Below are 26,413 nucleotides of genomic sequence, written 5' to 3' on the forward strand. Positions count from 1 at the left end.
AGGCACAGCAGGCAAAGAATGTTGACGATACAGAAAAGTTAGTGTTGAAATACATCATCTTCTTGAAGAGCATTGCTTAGTACCAGATATGTTGTTTTGTCACATAATTTTTCCTGTTCCTTTTAAAAGGACCCTGATGCTTAGAAACAGAATTAGTTTAAGATCTCATCAGCTCCTGCTGCTCGTTCTATATTGAAGTCATCATCTGCTGACATATCATAACTATTTTCACAGCAACCAGTTATGATGTGTCAGACAGAACATTCTAAATTAGAAATAAGCAGCAGATAAGTGGTAAAAAGAAAGAATACTTATGATTTGGTGAAATTATCCCTTGTGATGCAAGGAATTTAAAATAAGTGGGAAAAGAAGAAAAGGTCAGGAAAATAAAAGAACTTGGCACATGCTGTACCTCTTCAAGGAGAGTATTTTTCAGTTCCTTGGTTTTACATAATTTTTATGTCCATTAGAGGAAAAAAATAATTTTATTTCAGAGATTTCACAGAATATTGTGAGTTAGAAGGAACCCACAAGTATCATTGAGTCCAACTCTTGAATGAATGTCCTGTATGGGGATCAAACCCACAACCTTGGTGTTGTTAGCACCATGCTCTAACCAATCGTGCTAATCTAAAGGGAATTTCCAAATATAGTAGCATATTTGACTAAGTAACTTTTAATTTTGATAAAAACAAGCTTTTGCTGGGAGAAAAATATTCACAAATAAGTAGATATATATAAATATATATATGATGATTGGTGCATATTTATATGAAATAGAGAGCATGTAACTACATTTAGCTATTTGGAATGAGAATGTATGGTTGTATGTTTTATGAAATATGAATTTACCAATGTCAACAGGAATTTTTTTTTTCTTCCAAATTCAACCTTTTGCAGGAATGGAAGGGTAGAGAGGAAAGAAATGATAATAAGGTGCCATTTGATTTCTGTTGGGTTTAACACTAGTAAGATAGGTCATGAGAATGTCTTATGGCAGAAACAGACAAGCTTCTTGGTCTTTGAAGCAACATATCAGTGCTACAGGTGACCAAAAGAACAGTTCTCTCTAACTGCTGCTGCTTTGCCCCTGTGCCATGTGACAACTTGCAGCACACCTCCTCCTCTTTCTCTACATTTCCACATTGTCATGTTCCCAGTTACGTATTTGCCTGGCTTACTGCTGTGCTCTCAGCTGGAATGGTAAGCTATATCTTGCACTGCCTTCCTCTCCAAGGCATTGTGATGGTGCACAGGGGAGAGCTGCTAGTTACTGCATAGGAACAAGGTATTATGTGTCTGATTTGATCTTCTGGTTTTAAGGTCTCCTGGCTCTTGCTTGCTTTATTTCTATGTGTATTGTTATTTCAAATTAATTTTCTTCTCAGGCCAACAGGGCTAATTTCTTGAATTTCCAGAGAACATCCAAAAATTTGGTGTATAGTTTGCATTAAAGTGCCTCTGAGTTGTGTAGTACTTAAAACATGCAGTTTAGTTAATTTATGTCCAAAGGTCAACTGTCCTTATTCCTTCCCTACATTTTTTGAGATTTTATTTTACAGTTAAAAAAGAAGAAAAAGAGTATAATTTCTCTATTTATTGTGTTGTTGACTGTTTTGATTCTTACACTTTCCCTGTTTGTTTTGAATTATAGGATGAAGTTTGTCCCAAAGCAGATGGTGATCCTGTTCAGCAGTGTGTATGGGCAACTGCTGTTAATGTAAAAGACAAGTTCATTTATGTAACTCAGCCCACACTTGACAGAGTTCTTATTGTTGATGTACAGTCTCAAAAAGTTGTACAGGTATTTATGTCTCATTTTTTAAGTCAAAATCTAATTTGGACACGAGAATTTAAGACTCATCTTCATATTTCAGAAACAAAATACAATTAGCTTGAGAGTAAATACAATATTTGGAAAAAAGTTCATCCACTTTCAACATTCATCAGCAGTTTCTGTTGAGTGACTGTTCTCAATAGACAATTGGGAGGGAGATAACATGAAAATAGCTCTTATAAATATTAATCAAGAAACCAGTTCTTTAGGAAGTTTCTACCTTGAGTACTTTCAACTTAAAAATGAGCATTAGTTAAAATAGGGTCTTGTCACAAGAATGTGTCTGTCAGTTTTGACAGGAAAGATCAGATTTGGCTACAGAAGGTGGAGCACTGTTACTCTGTAAACTTTTAGACAGAGAAATTACTGAAACTGTAAAAATAAACACCATCCTCAGCTGAGACTGGAGAGTATGAATTCAAACTTCTCTATTTCTCTTTCTTACTCTCTGGGATCCTGAAGATACTCTGCTTAGTGAAAATAATTCACCGAGTAAAAGAGAGAAATCAGTGCTATGGTACAGGGATTAATGCAGTCATAGAGTTTATGGAAGACAGGAGTGGCGAGTTGACCCTGGCTGGAGGCTGGATACCCACCAAAGCTGCTCTGTAACTTCCCCCCGCCCCGAGCTAGACAGGGGAGAGAAAAGGCTTGTGGCCTGAGATAAGGGCAGGGAAAGATCACTCACCAATTACCATCACAGGCAAAACAGACTTGACCTCGATAATAAAATCAATTAATTTCCTTATCAAAATCAGAGCAGGATAATGGACAGTAAAAACAAATCACAAAGACACCTTCACCCCAGCCCTCCCTCCTTCCCAGGCTTAACTTGTTTCCTGAAACTCTACATCCTTCCCCACCAGCAGTGAAAGGAGATGGGGAATGGGGGTTACAGTCAGTTCATCATATGTTATTTCTGTAGCTGCTTCTTCCTCAGAGAGAGGAGCCCTTTTGCTGCTCCGTCGTGGGGTCACTGCCATGGGAGACAGTCCTCCAAGAATTCCTCCAACGTCTTTCCCATGGGCTACAGTTCTTCATGAACTGTTCCAGTGTGAGTCCCTTTCCACGGGGTACAGTCCTTCAGGAACAGGTTGCTCCAGCTTGAGTCCCTATGGGGTCACAAGTCCTACCAGAAACCTGTTCCAGCACAGGCTTCCCATGGGCTCCTTCAGCCACCCACCTGCTCCACTGTGGGGTCCTCCATGGACTGCAGGTGGACCTCTGCTGTCCTGTGGTCCTCCATGGACTGCAGGGGCACAGCCTACCCTCACCATACTCTGCACCATGGACTGCAGGGGGATCTCTGTACCAACACCTGAAGCATCTCCTTTTCCTCCTTCCTCACTAACCTGGGTGTCTGCAGAACTGTTTCTCTCCCACTCTTTTCTTCTCTGGTCACAATTACTTTTCAACAATAGCATTTTTTTCCTTCTTAACTATGTAATCCCAGAGGCTCTACCACTATCTTGATTGACTTGGTCTTGGCCAACAGCTGGTCCATCTTGGAGCCAGCTGGCATTGGCTCTATTAGACATGGGGGAAGCTTCTGGCAGCTTCTCAGAGAAGCCATGTGTATAGTTCACCCCCATTACCAAAAGCTTGTCATACAAACTCAATACACCAAGGTACAAGGCAGCACTGAAACGAATATTAGGGGTTTTTTAACCATACAGATACCTCAGGAGAGCCTGAGAGAGTCCAGTATGCTCCAAATGGTCAGTAGTCTTACTGGGACAGTGTAAAAATTTGATATTTAGTTGCCACCACTCAAATCAAATGCTATAACTCCTGTACTCTTGTCTCTCTTTTTTTCATTGTTTATGTATCCAGTGATATCTATGATATTGTACTGTAAGGTTAAATATGGGATTTACATGAGGACAGATTTTAGTTTGTGGAACTGTTAAAAACATGAAAATAAACTTAGAAAATAGCATCCATAAACTCAATAAATTCCAAAAATAAGTTTTCTGAATATTAAGAGAACATTTACAGTCTTAAAATGGTTTCTAAGTACACTAAAATCTTGACATTTACTTTAAAAGCAGGATAGTTCTTTTTCTGAAATAAAATTATTTCCTGGGCAAAGAGTTCTGAAGCTAGTTAATAACTAGTTGACAATCCTGCTCTGATTCTTAGAAGAAAGGACACTTGTATATGAAACTGATGAAGGAGTTTTGACCCCACCTTGAGTGTTCTGATTCAAATTTTAATCATACAAACAGGCCTAACATCTACAGGGTTACTTATAGTATTGTCATATTCATAGGGAACAGGAGTTCTTTAGCTAAATAAAATGTGTTTTGTTTTTCTTTTTAATTAGAAATCTAAATAAATTGTTAAAAAAAAATTAAATAAAGCTTTCCCTCCTGCCTATTGTTTTTTCCACTGATCAATGAATGAATATCTTTAATGTATAGATTATATATGATGTATTAGGGAGACAATATGGAAGCCTTTCAATACCTGAAGGGAACTTATAAGAAAGTTGGAGACAGATTTTTTGATAGGGACTGTAGCAATAGGACAAGGGGTAATGGTTTTAAACTAAAAGACAGTGAATGTAGGTTAGATACTGAGAAGAATTTTTTTACAATGAGATTTGTGAAACACTGGCAGACGTTGCCCAGGGAGGTGGTAAATGCCCCATCCCTGGAAACATCTGAAGTCATGCTAGACAGAGCTCTGAGCAATCTGATCTAGTTGAAGATATGCTCACTGCAGGGAGCTTGGACTAGATGACTTGTAAAGGTCCCTTCCAACTCAACTGTTCTATGATATAAGTATGCACATGTATTATGTATATTAATGTAAAATTTTAAAATGCGTAACAAAATTACAATTATAAAATTACATTAATTTCACAAATAATTTTAATACTTTTACATTCTCTAAACATCTGCCTTCTGTATTCTATGTCAGTTGGCTTAGTAGACGTAGATTACTCAAAACCTGAACTGTCCAAATTGTTACAGGGACTCATAAAATATTTTATTCAAAAAGTTAATAATAAAAAGCTATTATTTTTTTGTTAAATTCACCTTTGCATATTAAGCTCTGTGTGTTATGATTTTTTTTGTTCTGAAAACAAGACTTTTCTTACAACCGATTTGATACATTTCTTCAGGAAGAGGGACTAAAACCCCTAGTCTTAGTACAATCCACAAGATTTGAAAGACTGGAATGTTTTCCATGGTCTCTAGCTGACATTCATGTGTCAGTTTCCTTTCGTGAAGATGAGGGATGAAATACCAATGTAATTGCATTTATTAGCATTTAGACTTCAGTCGAAAAAGTACATTATGCTTTTTGAGTAAAGAAGTTGGAGGTTCTTTTTAACTTAGGTTTTATGAAATAGTTTGATTAGCAGACTCTTTAATTTGTCTTCAGTTACATCAGTTATTGTTTTACATATGTATAAATATATATTATTTTACTATTAGCAGACTGTTTAGAGATGCTTGTCACAAAGATATATGTTAATTAGAAAGATATATTCATTAAATTAACCACTAATTAAAAGTGCAACCCTCCCCCAGAAATATGTAAAGCAATTGTCCAGTTTTTGGACAGTCAGGTAGATAACTGTTCTATCACATAAATATTCAAATTTCTGTAATGAGCTGAAAAGCAGAAATATAGAGTGTGTAGGTTTTACACAGAGCTTTGTACACTCTGTAGTGGTTAGGATGCGGCGCTTTCACCGCCGCGGCCCGGGCTCGATTCCCGGTCAGAGAAGAAGTCCCCCGGGCAGATGGAGCTCGTTAGCCCTGTAAGGCCATCCATCTAAGAGAAGGTCACTCTAAACAAACCTACGTCCTGAGGACCTCACTGCCACTGTCCAAGCTTGCTCGGCCCCGGCAGATGAACCTCAGGATTAAAGGGTGGGCTCAGCTCAGCGCACACTGTGTCTCACCTAAAAAATCCACTGCGCAGGCTCGAAGGGTAAAGACCCTTCCCAAATCTTCGTTCGCGAAGACTGGCCATACTGCTACTCAGCGAATATATTGAGCTAAAAACTGGATACTGCACAACCTTTCATGCAAGTCCAGGGGAAAAAAAAAACACTTTCAAAGAAATTTTATTTGGAGGGATAGAATAGCATTTCTTTTCCACTACTTTAGTGATATCCATATTGAAATCTTAGGCAAATATAGAATAAAATTTATCTCCTCTATTGAAACCTTTTGCAGGAATGAAAGTCGCTATTTTGATGGTTCCAGGCAATTAAGTATTCATAATAAATAATCTTTCCATTTCACAATACTTAACACAGACATTTGATAAGACAATACACCTAAGGGATAACAGATGAACCGGATAAATAAATTAAAAAGGAGTTTTGGACACCTGAACAGAATTTCTGCTAGTTTTTTACTGATCTAAATAATATTTCCTAGCATACATGTAGCCAAATACTTGGGAAAAGTACAAGGAGACTTGTTCTGTGTCCAGTTTAACTATGCTATTATTCAAAATAGACTTAGAAAAGAAACAGTAGTTGCAAACAAAACAAATTAATAATGAAGGCATAGATCCTACACAACCTCTTTACACATAACATAAAACTGTAAAAAGTAGAACCATTGCTGATTCACAGATGGCTTTTAGAGTTGAAGTTATGCTAATTTGGAATTTAGAGACAAGTCAAGAGATATTTTCTTCAGCATTTCTTATAACAAGCACGGCCCTGTCTTCTTATCCTTTAAAAATAAGCATTTATTTTTTGGTTTTATTTTTTGCAAGCAGCAAGAATTTTCTAGCCATTAAATGTTGCTTTACTCATATGATATGCACGTATACAAACAGTCGTACAAACAGGAGGTACAGAAGGGAATTTAATTTTTCAGTCAGATCAGTCTATTTTCATTACTTATAGTACTTCCTAGCACAGGAAAAAAAGGTAATTGATTTTTAGAAAATAGAAACTAAGCTGTTCAGAAAGGAGAGCATTTTTCTTGTTAGACTGCCTTTTCTGTAAGTGTCACGTTAATACAGGGGATATTATTTACATATGTGTACATGTAACTATTTGTAGTCTACATCTTAAATAAGAAACCACCTTCTGCTCTGTAAATGCAAGTTTAAAAGACCATATATGCTAGTAGGAACTAATGTGGAGATAACTTCATATTCTGAAAGTGAACAGCACTTTAATGAAATATCTGTCACTGTGTAAAAAACCCAAACAAAACTCAAAATGTATTTGAAAGGGCGTTAGGTCATGTAACAGTGCTGTTTTTCTGTGTAGAAATAATGTTAGTTTGGTTTTGCTTATTATGATGTGTTCTTGGAAGTACTACTATATATGTTACACTTACTCCTTTCTACTATGGAAGTTAATGTAAAAGATGTGTGCACATATGTAACAAGTAGATTTGAGGATGATTTATTTTTATGACTGCTAGAATTATCAAAATAAGTACTTTAGAGGATTCTGGAGCAGATTAAAATGAAATATATTGAACATGTGGATGGTGTATCTTTAGAGATATATATAGAGAGAGACTTTTTAACTTATCCAGGTAATTATCATTACAAAATGAAGGGAATTATTTGTTTTCATTTGTAAATTTTTGAAAGCAAGCACTGTCACCTGCAATCATCCAGTATTGCATAGCAGCACACCATTAACTCAGATGACTGAGAGGTATGGTGAAGTCAGCAGTCATTATTGTTCAGTCCATAGTGTGCTGCTGTCAGATCATCCTGGCTAGCTAGAAACAGCTGTGAAAGCCAGCTTCAAAGATACTCAGCTCATTTTGCTGCTGGGTCCTCTCTTGAGAGCTGTTCTACCTGTGCTCGACCCTACAGGTAATTCTTTATGCTCCTCCTGGCTGTGCCATGACCCCGAGCCTGAACACAGCTGGCAGTCCTTCAGCAGAACATGTTTGGGTCAGACCTTTGTCTGGGGAAGCCAAAAGGAAATTTGACACGCCTGAACAAATTAGCTATACAACAGCCCAAGTATTATTTTAAACAACTTGTCTTCTAGCATGCAGCAGAAAAATGTTATCAAACACACATGACCTCTTTCAAGGGGTAACTTCTGATTTTAAATGAGCCAGTAAGCAACCTGGCTTCATTTTCCATTTTCAAAAGGAAAAACAAATTCTGCTTAGATGAAGCGGTCGCTTGCAACACCTCAGGAGTACAGTTAAGTATCATCAGCAGTCTCAGACAGCCATTAGTGCATTATCTTGAGGATCTACATCATTAGTTTAAATTAGGTTCACTTAATTAGCCAGCTGGTACTCTCCTTGACACACTGATAAACAAGCTGTGCTTTACAGTTCCATAATGGTAAGACTAAAAACCAATTTCCACCTAGTTTTTCTGCTTTAATGATGAAAATAAAAAAGTAATCCCCCCAGTTGTTTACCTTTTGCAGAACGTCTCTTAATCAAATATGTTGTCCTCCTGTTCCACACCTCTGAAGTCTTCAGTTCTCATAACGAAGTTGAGAGCTCAGCTGTCTGAAAGGTTCATAATCTCAAGAGACAGAGCACAAGGTTGTAGGGAAAACACTTTGGTTCTGATCACAAGTCCAAGAAAAGTAGCAACCGTAATTGGAAAACGTATGAAAAAAATCTTTCCAACTTCAACAAAATAAACCCATTTTAGCTTTGGGTGCAGCAATATCGTGTTCATTTTATGCAGTAACACCTTCCATTGATTTCAGTACGTGGCTTGAGAATATGCTTCCTTTTTAACCATTTTCCAGTAATTGGTGTAGTTTTTCAACCAATATGTATAAAGTGAGAGTGACGGTAGGGAAGGGAGATAAGTACTTTTTTACTTGATTTAAAACCTTTGTTTTCATCTTCTTAATAGCTTCAGTATAATGCAATTTTGATGCCAAGTGTTAGAGCACATATTGAATAAAACTCACATTTTCAGCAATTCAGTAACTCTGAATTAATCAGAGGGCTGTTTCAACAATTGACAACATAATTTTTAAATATAATCTGAAAACATCAGGCAATGCATGTCTACTCATCATTTTAATTCAAGCATATAAATTGTTTTTCCTTTGAAAACGTGACAGAAACTAAGGGTTTCTATTTTCATTATGCTTTAGGCAGTAAGTACAGATCCTGTTCCAGTGAAACTACACTATGATAAATCACATGATCAAGTCTGGGTGCTGAGCTGGGGAAACATGGAAAAGAATTCACCAACTTTGCAGGTGAGGTGATCAGAATGATTATATGTAAGAAAATCTAGGCAAGTTGAACCTTTGTGTAATTGCAATGTGTTGTATGTTTTCCTTTAAGTATTATTACCATGAGCTCAGGAGGGGCAGTGAAGAGATTTCAGGTAACCCAAAAACAAGTTGGACAACTGACTGCTAAAAAAGTTAGTGATTATTTTCAAACCCCTAGTCAGAAGTGACAATAGCAGATCGATAGGATAAGGAATGCAGCTGAAAGCAGCAGCATGTTCTGTAACTGCCAATCTTTTGAGAGCAAACTTACTCTTTATGATGGTTTTGTTTTTAACTAGAGGGTAAACTGGATTTTAGATATATTTCTATTTCACTAACTTTATATTGATGTTCTGGAGGTGTCGAGCTCTATCTTCATTGATTTTTTTCAGATGTAAAATATTAAAAATCTTTACTTTTCGCATGCCTCTGAGCAGTAACAAGCTTAGGGACGGTCACTAAAGAAACATCTCAAGAAGCTATTTATTGTGCTTACATTACTCCTTTTTCATTAATTTCTGTTCCTTATTTAAAGTAATCCATTGATACTATGATGATCATCTTTATGTCGTAATTTAAAAGTTCACTTTTATTTCAGTTTGTTTTCCTTTTCTTTAAACGTTAATGAAATCCTTATGTATTTAATATATATTTATATATAAGAAAAAGAATAAGAGAAATTCAAACAGAAAAATTAGTAACTTTTGAAAACACCTTTTCAGCACCTGCAGACTCTTATTAACTTTGAGCATGCAAGTAATTTGTAGGAGTTTAGCTTTCACTCCTCCCCAGAACTGATACCTGAGTCAGTCTCACCATATTTTAAAGTGATTGATCACCCTCACTCTCATTTTCTTACAGTATAGATGATGGATTATTTTAATTTTTTAAAAAACACACTCTTAAGTGCATGCATGTGAATATCATAGTGGCTATAATATGGAATTTTCTTTTATTCATCCATAAACATTTACCTCAGAGAAGGTCTGAGATTCAAGGTTCATAACAACGTAAGGAATATTTAAACTCAGTTCAACTTGCTCTTCTGAAATATGTCTGTACAATGTTGAATGACCTCATGATTGACAAGAATTGGGAGTATACGTAGACGTATGTTCCAGCGGATCAGTTGATAGCATCTTTTCACTCTGGCCGAAGTGCTTAAGAAATTTAATCTGACTCTGGAACTTAAAAAAAAAAAAAAGGAAAATAAAAAATTTAGTTTGAACTAAGAACTGCTAGAAACTTTAGTAATATAAATGAATAAATATGGATTCAGGGGTGATAAAAAAGAGGGAGAGCAAAAGTAAATATGAAGATTAAGTGGTCAGGTGTGTAACAGTTCTCTCAAATATGTAATGCTTATTAACTTCATTCACTGTAATTTCCATTTGTTTTCCTGGTAGCTGAAAGATAATACAAGAGAAGGAATACAGAGGCAATACTGTATTAATTCATTTAGATAGAGATCAAATTTTGAAAGGAAAGGTATTTTTCTAGTTTATAATGATGTTACTTTACGCAGGTGATAACACAAGCCAGTGGGAGTGTTTCTCATCACACAATCCATACTCAGCCAGTGGGAAAGCAGTTTGACAAAGTGGATGACTTTTTTATTCCAGCTACAACCCTCATCATCACCCATATAAGGTAAGTTTCAGCTGAATTATAAATAACTTTCAAATGAATATTTCTTCATAAATATTTCATAAACATTTCTTCATAAACAAAATTCAAGTTGATTTGAAAACAAGCTATATATAAGAATATATACATTTATTAGCATTTTTCTTCTATATTTCACCAAATGTTCAAAAGTTCAACTGCTCTATGTAGGAAAATTGAGGTGCAATATCATCTGGGGTTTTCTTGAGGAATTGATAACTGTAATATTCAGATAATTCTTTGAGTTAGAAGCATACATCTTAATTTGTGAACAATACATATTAATTTCTCCTACTGCTCAGAGCAGTTGCCCTATATAATACTTACCACATTGTATTACCTATATATTCTATTAGAGTTATTATTTTCATTAAAGAACCAAGAAAAAGAAAAAAAAACCACTTTCGGAGTTTTAAATGGAATTGTGATACAACATAACTTAGAACTAAGTTCTCCTGCTCATTCAGTTCTTTCTACCTGTTTTTTTATCAGGCTCTCTGTTTTCAACACAAACCATGACTGAGGATGTAACATGAACTCTGTTAAGATGCATGAATAAAATTGGTCATATTTCATGGGTGCTGAGTGATCATTTTAACATGATGTTAAAATGGCTCATGCTGCAGACATGCCAGTAAATACTGTAAATTCTTGTGACCTTATTATTTCTCTCAGTGAATGTAGGATTGTCTTTGTGTTTGACCAAAGAACAGACAGGTTCTGGCTTTGATAGAAATCCTCTAAGTGTGGAAGAACTGAAAAAATTAACCAGCTGGATTTTAAAAGACAACTGTGAGAAATGCTATGGGAAAATGAACTCAGTCAGACACAATACAGTGGGACAGAGAAAGGGAGTCTGAGAAAAACAGGGCAGCACTTAACACAGGTATAAAGCAGAGCTCTCCCCAAGACCTCTTAAATGAAAATCTATCTTTCTTCCTTAAAACACATTAGTAAGAATGCGATATGTAATTTTCTTTTCTTTTTTTTTTCCCTGCAACTTTTCTACCTGTAGGGATTGAATATCTCTGCAGTCTAGGACTTGTACATCGAGTGTTGCATTAATGTGTATTAGCGCTTTATATGTTTAGGACTGTTAAGTTTCTCTGCAGGCTGACACAGACCCATTTCATTTCAAAAAACCTGTCAACAATTAACTCCACTGTGTATTCTGATATTTCAAGTTCAAGTTTGTATAGAAATGCCTTCATTAGATGTTCTTAACTGTCCTACAGCATCATCATTCACATTTAGCAAAAATCTCAAATCATGAATGTAAACATGCATCCGCATTAAAAAGGATATAATTTCTGATTGTTGTGGAGGGTAGTCTTTGAAATGTGAAAACATGTAATTTAGGTTGCTTTTACAATTGATTTCAGAATTCACTCTATACATACCTGTGAAAAATCTGGTCTTCTGTATCAAAAATCATTTGGTTTCTCCTAAAGATGGTGTCGATGAGAGATAATTTTTAAAAATTTTCTTCAAAACCCTTAACTAACAAGTAAATTAGAAATCATCCATATGCAATTTAAAAAGAAATGTGTAGATTAGTATAGCTGAATAATAAATTGCCTCTAAGTACCATTATTACCACATTTGTTGAATTGAGTAGATAAATGCATCATGCTCAGCCTTACAAAAGCATTAAATATTTCTGCTGTATTTGGAAATATTTTGGAAGTACTTGCATTGTGAGAGCAAAAGTTACTGCTTTATAAAGTAGCAAGTACTAGAGGTACTATCCCAGCAGAACTGCCATTTAGATACTTGAATTTTCATGTAAATAGGAAAATAAAAACTTTGATAGGGATAAACATCATAGACGGTTGGGAAAAAGGAAAACAGGGTCAGTCCAAAGCTAGTGTTGAACTCATCATGTCTAACTCAAACTATTTTAAGTTGCTATTTTGCCTAAATAGGTCAAGTAGGCACTTCCTTCTTGATATATTGAGTCACAGCTGCCTTCAACTGATGAGTCATTTCACCCATCCTATACGCAACTTAAGAGAAAAGAGAAATAAAGAATAAAAGAGAACCCACAGAAATAAAAAAAATAATATGAAATTCAGTTGAACACTGAAAGAATAAAATTGGATAAGTGACTGCAGATATAAATAAACGTGTACATCAATTCAGGCCTAGTGAAATTATTGTTATTTTTGAATTTTTTTTCCTTTTTTACCACTCACATGCCAGATAAAGACCAAATAAAATTTCTAAAGTCTGGGGAAAAGCCTGCAGTAGTTTGCCCAATGCTAAAATCATAGATTTGTGGGGTTAATGAAAAAAATCAATTCAAGAGCAATTACCTGATTCATGAGCTTACTTGAAATGCTATCTCATTCTGAGTACCGTTTCTAGAAAAGACAAAAACCTCACTTTTTGTACACATAATTTGTGTTTTAATTTTTTTATATATTCTTTGAAGAGCTATTTACCTTAGTCACTTGTTAGAAGAATTTGCCTTCCATAAAATGTCTGGCCTGCAAGTAATTTGATTTTTTTGTTTAAAAATAATGATCTCTGTGAACAGAGTGTCAGGAAAGATTTTAAAATTAACTGTATTCATCAAACCAGTAGTGATATAGAAAAAAATCTCTATTGAATTTAATATCACCAGTCAACAAAAAGCCACTCAGTAACAGCATGTGTTTCTTAAGGATGTTAACAAACATGAAAGCTTGAGCTTATTATTCTTTGGAGTATATACCAACAGGGGAGCAATTTATGAGTGTGAATTGCAAAAAACAACTACTAGAGAAATAACACCACTGGCTAAGTTAGCTGGCAAGTTTATTGCCCAAGGGCCCTATTAACTCTTTGTTAGAAATCCATTCCCTTTGACCATGCAACACCAGCCCCTTCAAGAAAAATTAAAGCTTTTTTTATCTAGGTGCATTTGGCATGTGTAAACTATAATTTTGAATGATAGAGCAGAAGGCAGAACCAAACTTACTGTCTGAAATGTGCAGTTCTAAGCAAAAAAAGACATAGCATTTAAAAGAATGAATTAAGTTTTGTAACACAGTTAACACAAACCATCTGCTACCATTTAGAGTGTATTGCTATCTACTGCATATTCTGTCCAATTGGTTATTCTTTAATTACTATAAAGATCAAGGGAGAGAAGGTAAAGATAGGTTGGCTTGTTGAAACCAAGGAACAGAAGTAAGGTAGAATAATTTAAAGCGATAGCGAGTCCTTAATTTTTTTTCATTTCAATAGTAGCTAAGATGGTAATTCCTAGTAGTACACATATAAGTATTTAAAACTTTTGTAATTATTGAAAAATTTAAAAATAATTTTATTTAAGAAGTGATGGAACTATACATTTGCTTTACCTAGGTGAGTTATTTTTATGTATGAAAATGCAAATGGGCTGCCCATTACTAAAAAAGAAAACTCCACACACCTTATTGCTGTCTTGGGCAGCAGATAATTTGGGACATACTTCCCCCAGACCAGGCATTTTAAAAGATACTATAAATTTTGGACTATGGTAAACAGTAGTTCTTCCTAATGAAACAAATATTTTCCCAAATTTTTCCTACCACTGATTGAGACAATGTTCTGTTTTACTTATTGTACAACAGGAGTCAGGGCAAATAACCTTTTGGTTCACAGCCAGCAAGCATAACATTCATGCTCTGAATGACTATGATGCACCATCAAAGCAGCAGCTAAACAAAGTAGGCATGAGCCAAAAAATAGAGGAAGAATAGACCAATTCTGTCATCTTTGAACCCTCTTTTATAATTGGTTTATAGTTGGTATATGTACAGAAGAGGACAAGCAAAGAAACTTGATCATTTTGGGAAGAATAATGTGGAAGGTTCAGTAGCATCAGTTAGTTGTGGGACATTAGGGAGGTGATTTCCTCTCTTTTATGTTCCAATCATACTATTTTCTTCCACTACTGAGATGAAGGAGAAACAGTTTTGTGCAAATACCATTAGGAATCAAACAATATTTTGGCTGTCATCCTTTTGTATCTGCTAACTATTTATAAATATATATAAATAGATATGTGTATGTGTGTGTGTTTATAAAGAAAAGAAACTATCTATTAGTTTTAGTGCAAATCTACTAATTATCTCTGTAATTATGTGTAGAGCCCCCCTCTGACGTTTCCAGATAGCAAATCCATGCTTGTACAGAGACCCTGAGCTGCAAATAGCTCTGATTGACATCCCATGATAATGCTCTAAAAATATAGGTGACTTAATTCTAGAATTTCTGTGTGGTGGTTTTTTTACAAGACTAATTCACCTGCTGACTCTAAGAGAGGGGATGCCTCATGCCTTTAAGCATTTCTTCACCATGGAAATAAAATTCCTTCTTTTTGTCACTAACCAAGCTTAGAGTTTAGAGAAAGTCACTTTCACTTGACTTTATTGGGTTTTTTGTTTCAGCTAGTTGTAGTGTAATGCACAAAAGTTCTTAGTCAATTGGTAACCAAAAAGAGGCTATGACACAAAACAGTAATAATTATTATTAGAAAGAACCCTAAAAGAAGTTTACTCAGTCTTGCTGTTGGAAATCTGAAGATCTGAAGGGCACAAATCATATATTCTTCTTACATATCTTGAAAAATAGCCTATCTTGCTATTATCATTGGCTATGTTTTACCTCTGATAAATGCACTCACTGTCAATATACATTGAATTATACCAAGAGAATGAGTGAATATAAAGCATTGCTTTCATGCACACTGTCATGCCCATATTGTCAGTGCACACAGCTCAAAAAAAGTCTCCCCTTCCTCCTAGTTCTGTTGAAAATTATCAGACACTGGGTCCACAAAAGTAGATAGAATGAGGTCTATTATTCTCTAACAAATGGTACAAATCCCATGGTGTTTTTCTTCAGTTATTACTGAAGCTTTTTTGTTTTATAGATACACCCTATAAGAATTGAGTATATATTTTCAAAATTTGGCCTTACACATTTACTAAGACAATTTTATTCAGTGAACTGTTTTCTGTGCCAAAGCAGTTCAGCACAACCAATGATTTTGTCCTTAATTATCTGCTAATACCACTCCTTATCATAAAAATAGACATTTGGAATTAATATGTCTGATGGCTGCAGAAAGATGACTTGTACAATACCCATGAAAATATATTCTTGGAAGCCTAAGGAGCAAAAGGGATGATTATTTCAGCTCCACTTTTCGTAAATCGAAATGAACAAAAGATAATTGGAATAAATTAATGTCTGTCACTGCACTGCTGTAAAATGTTTCAAAAACAGTATTAAATGAACTCACTGTAATGGGGTAACTCTAACTTTTTAGATGTTTTAATCTTTTAAAAGTATTATAAATGTCATACAGTTACCTGACCTAACAAGTGGAAGAATGAGCAATCAATTCACTGGTGAGATGGCTCAGTGTCTGAATAGAGTTAACATTTTCTCAGTTTGTGTTTTTTCTCTCTTTTATGTCTCTGTTGTGTATGGTAATAAGGAAAGCAGTCTTTCCAAAATTGCACTTATTAATCTGTAGAAAACAGTCCAAAAACTAAGCCTCTCTTTAAGAGGTAATTGGAATGTACTGCCAATGCATTCCTGTGAACCTTCTTAAATGAAACCCATGTGGGGAAGTGATTCAATAAATTCACATTTCATTCCAGAGTTTAAGCCCCTACAGAGGTGTGAAGTACCTGACATAGAAAGAGCATTTTCTGTATTTCCATGCAATTAAGCAAACAGAAAATATTATTTTTTGCTTCAAAAATCCTACATAATCAGAAAAAACTTTCTATTCAGTGGTTTGCAAGTGAAACAATGGAAGTGTTAAATACTGAGTCAACTGTAGACAAAAGCATGAACAGAAGAGGTAGATTTAATTTAGGGGTTGATTTTTTCACATAAACAATATGATTTAGTGCAAAGATGGAGGAAATTTATTATTTTACAAATTTAGTTAACAATGCATATTAGAGGAGCATAAAGTTTGAGACAGTCATCAAACTAGAAACATATAAAGTGCTACTGGGAAAATAGGGAAACAGCTTGAAATCTTGAGGAATCAGAGAAAGCTCAGTAGTATCAGGGCAAGCAGAGAAGATCTAGAAAGTTCTCTGCAATTTCTAGTAATGGCTGTAGAATCTGTCAATGAATCCTACATAGTGGCACAGCACACAAAGGAGCTCCAACTGAGTTAGGGGTTCATTCTGCAATCTCTCAATCTGTCTTAGTGAGTGTAGTGCTAAATGGAAACCTTATAATCATTCTTTCCCCTCTCTGTGTATTTACCTCCCAAAAGAAGGACCCTTCTAGTCTATAAATATGTTGTTTTGAAAAAGAAACTCATAGGATCTTTTGGGAAAGATAGAGAGGAGACACTAAAAAGTCTTTTTCTGCATATTTTTTGCTTTAATAGTGGAATTTAGAGCATCTTTGTTCCAGAGGGAAAATGGAGAATGAGAGATTCAGCTCAAAGAGTTTTAAAGCATTGCAACTTACTTTGTCCAAAGACCACCACTGGCAACAGCAACAACTGTTGAAATAAATGCCTTTTTGAAAATGGCAGGTACTCTTCAGTGTGTCAAACCTATACTCTTTAGTTCAGTCCTTCTCTGTTCACATATCCCCACCCAAAAAGCTAGGAGTCCATAAATGTAGCCATGGGATATCTTTAAACTAGGGAAATCTCAGTCCTTTAGGTAAGATATACCATGTGTCCAAATTAACACTTCACCTGTATCCTGCTTCATCTTTACTCCTATATTCTAATTCAAAAAGACTTTAAAATGTGCTAGGCAGTTAGGATTCCCAACAGTGCCTGTCAGTGAGCACCTACTGAAATGATGAAGTAACTGCCATCACTCCACAAATGCATTTAAGATTTGCTGTCACTGAAATGATGTTCTGAGGTGTACATAACATTTTTTAACCAGGGCATTTTGGATTTCATGAAGAAAATATTTTCAAAGTTCATTATCAGTGCAGTATTATGAAATTTAATTAGTAATTAATTGCACATTTAAATGTAGCTAATATAAAGTATTGTAATATTTTTATTCAGTGCATTTTTATAATGCACTGAAATCTGTGACTGTTTCTAACCTAGCAAAATATATGTATGTATGTGCACATGGACACACACATATATAAAAATCAATTTGGAAAACTATCCTATTTCTAGTTATTCCACATGCCTTTTCCCATATCAGCTGACAATACAATATTGCTTGACCAATTTATTTAACCCATGCCCAAATCTTTTCCTCTTACGTAGCTTGAGTTAAAATTCACAAAGCTCTCAAACAAAAATTCAAGCTGTTAATACAAAAAAAAGATTGTATCAAAAACTGTTTCCAATTCAGTGTGGCTATTTAGAAATGAGAGTTCCCTTCAAATGTCACATAGCATCAGTAAAAAAAAGAATTCCTTGTGTTCTACTTGTCTTTCCTTATTAGCTCAGAAAATGGCTAGAACCTGGCTTAAATCTAATCAGCTCTAGTGCAGCCAAAGATAGTTTTGCTAAACTGTAAATGTTTGGGTTTTTTCATACTGTAAGTTTTTTTCTGAAGTCATTACAGGAATACTTACTTTTAGCATAATACCATCTGTCCATCTGAAGTGGCTGAAACATTACTATAAATAAATGTTGAACCTGTCTCTTAATACCTAGTTGCTTTTAAAAATTCAGCATCTATCAGTGTGTGAAAATACACAAAACAATGAAATGTATAAAAATGTAATCAACTATAAGAGGAAGAGAATCCCTGCAATTATGGCACATAATTTGTTGTACCCAGTGGTTAGAAGTTATATTAGTGATGTCTTAATTACTCATTGGTTTTCAAAAAAAGCCCCAAATTATAAACATTCATCTATTAGCTTGGAGGCAATCTTAAAATGATGTAATTAACCATTTTTTGTATCTTTGTTAGTAAACAACCAGAGCACAATTATTTTAAAAAACTGTGCCGTGTCTGGCTTGGATGGAGCTAGTTTTCCTGATAGCAGCCAGAATGGTGTTGTGACACTGGAATAGTGTGATCTGTGACAGTGAAATTGTGAAAATTTTATTGGAAATTTTCATTTGTTCAGTTCTACTTTTTAATGTTTAGATTTTTTTTAATTACATTTAAGCTTCCTTTTTGATGGTACAACCTATTGTCATGGTTTAGGAATAGTATTCCCCAATTTAGTATTCCCGCTAAAAAGAAAATCATGAGCTGCTCCCCTCCCCCACCCTCCCTGGTGGGAGACAAAAGGCAGAGATCACGAATTGATATCAGAAGAATTTACTGGAAACAGGGATGGCATAAGAAAAAGAGCAGTAACAGCAACAATACTAACAATAGAAGTGTACAAAGAGAGGGTCATTTACATGCAAAAAATGTTCATTGTGGACTCTGGGTGACAATGACGGACGGGTTCCCTACCTTGCCACACTTTTTTTTGACCGGAAGGCACACCTTTCTTCTTGGAAGCAAGAGTCCCTTACTCACACCCCTGGCAGTGATGTAAGGTAGTACCAAATAACATTAGGGGCTTGGCCACACCTACTCAGTGCAGTGCACCTCAGCCCAGAATCCCTGGGCTCAAGCAATCTGTTGGGCTCAGCCTGCCTGGTAGCTGGGACTACAGGTGTGTACCACCAGGCCCAGCTACTGTAAAAAAATTAACTCTGTCCTGGCTGGAGATAGGACACCTACTTCAAAATTTTTAGTGATCACACGAATCAATGACTTAAAGAAGACTTCCAAATCTACACAAATGGACTGTTTTGTCTGAGTTCCTTCCATGTGTTCTCAACAGTCAGCATGTAATATCTTATGGTGAATAAAATGCCCAAACTTCCATCTTAACAAAGCCACCCCAACCAACCCTCACCTCCTGTATTATCTACAAATTAGAACGCAATAACTTGCTATGATAATATTATATTTTTAATTCAAATGTGGTCTCTGATGCTTTTGAATGCACAAAATAATATTAATCATAATTTTTTCATAAAAAAAGTGTCTTTTTTTCTTCGGTCTAATATTTTCTTAATTTAGGTTATTATTAAAAAAAATGGAAGAGAAAGGAATTTTGGTGAAGTTTAGTATTTATTCTTAAAAGTATTCACATATCCCCAGCTATAACAGTACGTGAGCTTCATTTTTAAAATGAAGAAAAAAATCTTTTGAGACTGTTTTGACGCATGTAATTTATCACCTTTGTAGTCCCTATCTCTGCCTTATTATTCATTCTGTACTAGTGCTGACTATTTCTTTTGACATATATGAATTTGACTGTGCATTCCGTATGACATCTGCTCACCCTGATGCTACCACATTTTCTGAAGTGCCAGATCCTCTTAATCCTATCCTACCTTGTACTGACATTTAGGAGCATCTTTAGAATGTCTTTTGTTCACTGTGTCTGTACAGCTAGTCCTTTCTTTGACTTTTATTGCTTTAAAAATGAAGTGTTGGGGTTTTTTTTTATTAAATTGCTAGCTCTCCTTCCCTAGAAGGTACAAGAAAGAAAAACACATTTGCTGCCAATACAGAAAATAGATTTTTGCTGTGCAGGTTCCTTTATGATATAACATGAACATTCCTAGATTCTAAAAATGTAGTTTCCTTTTGTTCTAAAATTTCTTCATTTATTTCTCGCCACCTCTGTTATCATGGGACAACAATTTGCAATAATTAAAAAGTGTATTGTATATATACATCTTGCAAATGCTCCACAGAAAAATTACAGAAAATTAGCAGAGTCCTGCATCACTAGTACCCTGAAAATTCAGGATTTATCCCTACCCTGTGCAAATGTGCACTAAATGTGAGCCAGAAGTCCTGAACTCTGTCGACATGTTAAAACAGGTCAGCTCTTCCTGAAAGATCTAAAAAAATGACTGAAGAAGTCACCATAGTATCTGGCCAGCTGTGGGGAAATTTTCCTGGTAGTTCTTTACCCATGGGTCATTTAAACATATTCTTTAACATAAATTTGGGGTGACAGTCTGTTTTCTTCTCTGGATCTCTAGTGAGGTATAAAATGCTCTGCAAATCTAATCTTAAACTGAAATAGAAATGTAATGAAATAAAATTAAAATAAAAGGAAGAAATCATAGAATATGTTAATATAATTTTAAAAGTATTTTAGGGAGTATGCTATTTTCATTATGAATGTGAGAAATTAGTTAAGAAGTTTTTGCCTTTCTCTTGTAAGCACTTAAATGATTTATCCAGCTAAGTTACAGAAGACAACTTGCATAGAGTCTTTCCCACAAATAATATGTGAAAGATTGTATCCTTGTGATTTTTCCACCCAAGTAAAAACTATCACAATAAGAATAAGGATTTTGCTGGTAGCACTTACAATATCATTTGCTTTGGCTCTGCAGTATTTAATTTGTGATGTTCATTTTTCAGCCCAGAATTAATCTAATTAAATATGATTTAGGATAAACTCAGAAACTGAAAGCTTACTAATGCTCAAAAACTATTTATTTTATAGTATTCATTCCTATCCCTTTTGCTTATTGTTTAGGAATGGAATTTTTTTACTATTCAAGTTCTGAGCACAAAGTTTAATTTTAGGAGATCCCTTTAATCTAACAACATATCACTTGTCAGGATTCCTTCAAGCCCTTGTAGAAATATTTCTTCCCTTTTGTCTTGCATGGCTGTTCTGAAATCCTTGATATCCTTACTTTTCAAAATAATGGTCAGTATGTGCTGAGAGAGTAAAAGGAAGAGAGAAAGAAATAATCATTTTAGTATGTTTGTTCATCACTGACTGCAGTCTCAGGCATCCAACTTTATCGTCCTCTCTACACTGAACTCTCCAACTGAGAATGGAAATAGAGAAACCGTGTTTACTTCTATGAAGTATATAAAAAGCAATATCAAAACAGAACAAAAACTTCAGAACAAATCTGTGAATATCAGTCTTGGAAATCTTGGAATACTTACCTAAAAAGGTCACTTCCCTTTCATTCAGATCTCTCAGGTGGTGTTCAGCAGTTGTTATCCCCTCTGTGTAGCACAGCAGGCCTTCTGTGGCACTTTCTCTTTTGCACTGAGCCTATTTCAATGCATTTTAGGATCTAGTCAGCAATTTTATCATTACTAAGACCATCTGCTCCCATAGATCTTAAAATTGAATATTAAGTTCCTTTCTGAATTAATCTATGAAGACCTGCATTTATTTGTATCAATATCATTAAGTAAACATATGAAGTATATATGACTAACGATGGGTTAGATCTCTGCTGGCATCTATTTTTTATCTCAGAAAGGTATTCCTTAATCCACATCCATAATTAAAAATAAAAATAATATTGATATTAATGAAGACAAGTTATGTCTATATGTTAATGTTCCTGTTTCATCCCACATATGGTATAAATTTCAAAGAATACCTGTTATTTTATGGACAATCTTTTCTTGTAATTAGAAAGGTACAGATGAGATATTTAGTGTGCAAGTCTCTAAGAACTCAGAAATCCAAAATTTTCAAAACCAGAACTTCTTCCCAAGCAGCAGTATAACAAAATGGTCGATATTTTTAGAAAATTAGTTCTGCCATCAAATTCCATTTTTCATCAGAAATGACCTTTTAAATCATCTAATAGAACTGATTGTGATGATCTTGTTTTACACTAAAATTACTCATTTTCTATGAGTGGCCCGACAACCTTCTGTTCTGTGGTTTTTCATTTTCTTTTTCTTTTTACCAATTCTTTCCCACTCTTATTTCTTAAGACTACTATGTTACTACTTTGCAGGTGCATTATCATAGTCACATAATATTGCTGCAAATGTTATTTTTCTAAGTGGCACTTTTAAATATTTCATTTACAATAATTGCAGCAGCTAAATAGGTAAAATGGTGAAGAAGGCAGAAATATTTTTCAGATGCGTGTGTGTGAATGTATATATTCACACCTAAAACCACTTAAAAAACCAGAGAATTATCAAAATTTTCTCCAAGATGCAAATATTTCCTTAGATAGGAATATACTTTGTGTTTACTGCTGTTACATGCAAATACCAAAGAAGAAGTAAAAAAAGCCTTTTCTGATGCAAAAGAAAACTACAAAGGGAGTGTTCTTAATGTTGTAAAGAGCATCAGGAACAAAATTAGGAAAACAAACTTAGAAGTTCAAAAAGTGTTATAGTACCCAAAAGAAAGGCACCATTTGTGCTGATGACTAATACCTGCTGGGTAAAATCCACTCAGTTTTTTGTTGTCATCCAACAACCATTTTTCAACTGCAAAAATTCAAAAAGGGTCTTTTCTGAGCAACCTACCAGAAGTGGACTATTCTAGGCAACAATAATTTTGTAAGTCCTCAGAACAAACCTGTTATACCCTTGCAGTGCTCAGTTTTTGAAATTAGAAACACTTCCACAATTAAAAATGTGGGGTAAATATTCTATTAGAAGTAAATATTTTATTACTGTTTTATAGTACTGTAATTGTAATAGAAAATGACAATAAAAAGTTATGCATTTTAAAATCACTTTAAATAAGAAAAAAATAATTGTTTGATGATTTGAATTGTATGAATTTAAGCCATTTAAAGTAAAATAAACCAGTGTGAGCAGTCTTCCTTAGAATCACTTGTGTATGACTATAAATGAAAGAGTAATTCTAATAAAGCAAACATATTTAACATAAAGTGTTGTATGTTAAATATGTTAAATTCTTAGAAAATCCTTAGTTGTGCTGGTGGCAAAAACACAAAGTACTGGTGACAGCAATTGTAAAAGTAAACAGTTCTAACAACAATTTTCCTTTTTTCCTTTCCTTAATTGTTAATATTTCCTTCTCCAGAGCTACTGTGGATAACTTCAACTGAAAAAATATTTGGTATATAACACAGTACTCTCAGAATTTTGCTTAAATGGTAGTAGTTTTCCATGTTGGTAGATAAGAAGCTTTTTATAGGATCAAGGTGGTCTCTGAACACTAACACACTGTTCTTGGGCAGTTAATGACATTTACTTTTGAGTTCCGGAAGACTTTTGGTCAGCAGATTTGATAAAATTTTGTAATAATAGAACTTTATTTTCCTGGGTTGATTTTTGCATAAATTTTGAAAAAAAATGGGTCTAATGCATAGAATGTAGAGTGGCTTTAAGCACAATTTTTATTCACTCAGGATAACATGGATAGTGTTTTGGTTCTTTTTTTCTTGAATTAAATTATTCAGTTCATAAATTTTCTCTTTTGTATGACAATAGTGCTGTATACTTCTTGTACAGATAATTTTGATTGTAGCTCATTTCAATCTCTTTTCTTTGCTTTCTGGTTTTGAGAACAAAAATAATTTTCCTGAAGCGTTTGATTTCAGATTTTAAAAAATATCTACTGACTTCATGGGGGTAACCTCTGGGTGCATGGCCAAGAACAAAAGGGAAAGGGGACATCAGTTTTTACCTCATCATCATCATTTTCTATACTGTTGATCTTTCTGAACTCAAGAATAAATACAGTTTTATGATAATATATTCATTAAAAGAAAAGTAAAATGAAATTTATCCTCATTTCTAGGTAAAATTTTCCTGAGTTTTCTTTTTTTTTTTGTCTTTTTTACCAGTCCTTAGGTATTTCCTCTTTTATGGTGAATGCAATTGCAGTGGTAAGCAATATATATGGCTTGTCTAAAGGAAGAAAATAGCATAAGGGAGGGCAGGCTGCTAGTTTACCGCTTGTTGGCAGCTCCGCATTACCATTTTGCTTGGCTATTCTTTGTGCATAGGAGATGCAAAGTAACTTGCTCTATCTGAAGAGTGGAAAAAATGATACTTTGCTAAAACAATTTTGAAGCAGCAGTGCCAGAATTCATATGATTTGGGCACTTTGTATGGATATATCCAGTTAATTATTAATTCATCCTTTAATTGGCTAGAGCTTCCCATCAAAGTAAGATTGCATCTTTACTATTTTTTTTTAGATACAGGTCTCAGTCTTATCCTTCAGTCTGAAGAACTGCTGAAGATGTAGTATTGTTACAGGATAAATTGAAAGGTTTTCAAATGCAGCAAATGAATATAAACTTTGTTCATAGAGGACTGCTCTAAGTCTTGCCTTGAGTTTCTTCTACATGATTTTTTTCTCTTATGATCTTTGCTTTAGTATGCTTTAAACAATAATCTAGTGTACAGCTCCCTGTATTATAAAGACAATAAATAAAGGTAAGACATTTTGGACCTGACTGTGGTATAATTAATTCAAATAATAGTGCCTCAATAGGCTTGACTTTCTTCCTGTGTTATCCCTTTGGGAATCCTGCTTTAGAATGGGGAAAATTGTGTGACATAGGAGGTGTGCAGTTCCCTTACACAGCTTTCATAGTTCCTGTCCACAGAAACACTTAAAAAAATATTCTTTGAAAAACAGGAAATTTCCTAAACTTTTAAAATCAGTACATATAGCATGGTTACTAGCCACATTCCATTATATTTAGTATTTCTTGAAAAATAGTTGTTATCATTTGCAAATGTAGTGTCTGAATCTGATTCCATCTGGATATTTTGTAGTAACTATGATGTTAGTTCTAATAGACTATGTCAAATATTTTGATAATAACATGACAATACAGTTCACTAAGATACTGTAATAAACAAAGTTGTTTTTGGAAAAGTCACATATAAGGTTTGCATGCACTTCTTAGAGCTCTGCAAAACCCTAAGAAGATAAAAATGAAAGGCAGTCTCTGAAGAGTTTTCATTTGTCTGTTTGATGACTCTCTAGCCTTGAGAAAATATTGAAATTGATTGTTATGGCTGGAAAAATACACCTTTTGTGGAAAACAAAGTGAATTAATGGGTTTCTGTTAAAGCTATCCTTTGAGAGCTGTGAAAACCATCTTCAGAGATCCCTGAAAATTCTGGAGGGGCATCTCTGCTTTTTGGATTGTTTTGCTTGGAAACTTATATAACATTCTTCTCTCTATCCAGGCACTTGCAATAGTGCTAGCTGTTCCTCTAAGCTGTCATTTTAATTTCTGACCGCTAAGGGCAGGTTTAATAGCCTCAATAGCTATATGATACCTGAACTTATTATAATGGCTCAGAGAAACAGTCACATTTAAAACATAATTGTAGCTCTTAGTCATATCTCGATATAGTGTCAGTCATTTAAACTTCAGTTTTCAAAATCTATGCAAAGTTTTATAAGACTATATTTGAATGTTTTCATGCCAATGGGATGCTTATGGTAAGTGTGGTGTTCCGATTGCAGGCACCTAGATTTAGGTGTGAAAATGCAGTGTACCCATGGGCATAAGCTGCCTGTCTTCTGCTATAATGAAGATCTAGTCTATACAGATAATGGAGTTTGGAAGGCAATTTTTTTCATCCTCTGGTGACAAAAATACAGGTCTCTGGTACTGATCGTCTTAGCAAACCCTTTGGACTCTGTTGACTGTATGGACTAGATTTCGGCTGTCAAAAATAGCAACTTAGATGTTTAACTCATATGCAGATATGCATAGTTGTGAATAGAAAGGTAGGTGTCTACAGGAAAGAAATATTACCTGTAGAGGGTGATTTTTGTAGTGAGGAGTTGTGGTGAGGCTGTACAGTCGTGATGGCAATTCTTCAAGCTCCTAATTGACTGCAGATATGATCGAAGAGGAGGGAAGCAGCCGTGTTTAAATAGCACCACAGAAATATGTGTTTTCTTGTTTATTTCAAAGCAGAAGGCAGTAACTATAAACAAATTGATATGTT

The 26,413-nt window shown here is 34.6% G+C and overlaps 1 protein-coding gene across 5 annotated transcripts in view; it reads left to right on the top strand.

The window, feature by feature from the left end:
- Nucleotides 1–26,413, top strand: part of FSTL5 (follistatin like 5) — a 286,784-nt gene that overhangs the window by 249,254 nt on the left and 11,117 nt on the right. For all 5 annotated transcript variants that reach the window (XM_032686689.1, XM_032686692.1, XM_032686687.1 and 2 more), the window contains 3 exons: nucleotides 1,655–1,804; nucleotides 8,922–9,029; nucleotides 10,573–10,697. In XM_032686689.1, the coding sequence (XP_032542580.1) occupies nucleotides 1,655–1,804; nucleotides 8,922–9,029; nucleotides 10,573–10,697 (383 nt within the window). The remainder of the gene's footprint in view (nucleotides 1–1,654; nucleotides 1,805–8,921; nucleotides 9,030–10,572; nucleotides 10,698–26,413) is intronic.

Source organism: Chiroxiphia lanceolata, chromosome 4, assembly GCF_009829145.1.
Source record: "Chiroxiphia lanceolata isolate bChiLan1 chromosome 4, bChiLan1.pri, whole genome shotgun sequence".
In the NCBI taxonomy this organism is placed as follows: domain Eukaryota; kingdom Metazoa; phylum Chordata; class Aves; order Passeriformes; family Pipridae; genus Chiroxiphia; species Chiroxiphia lanceolata.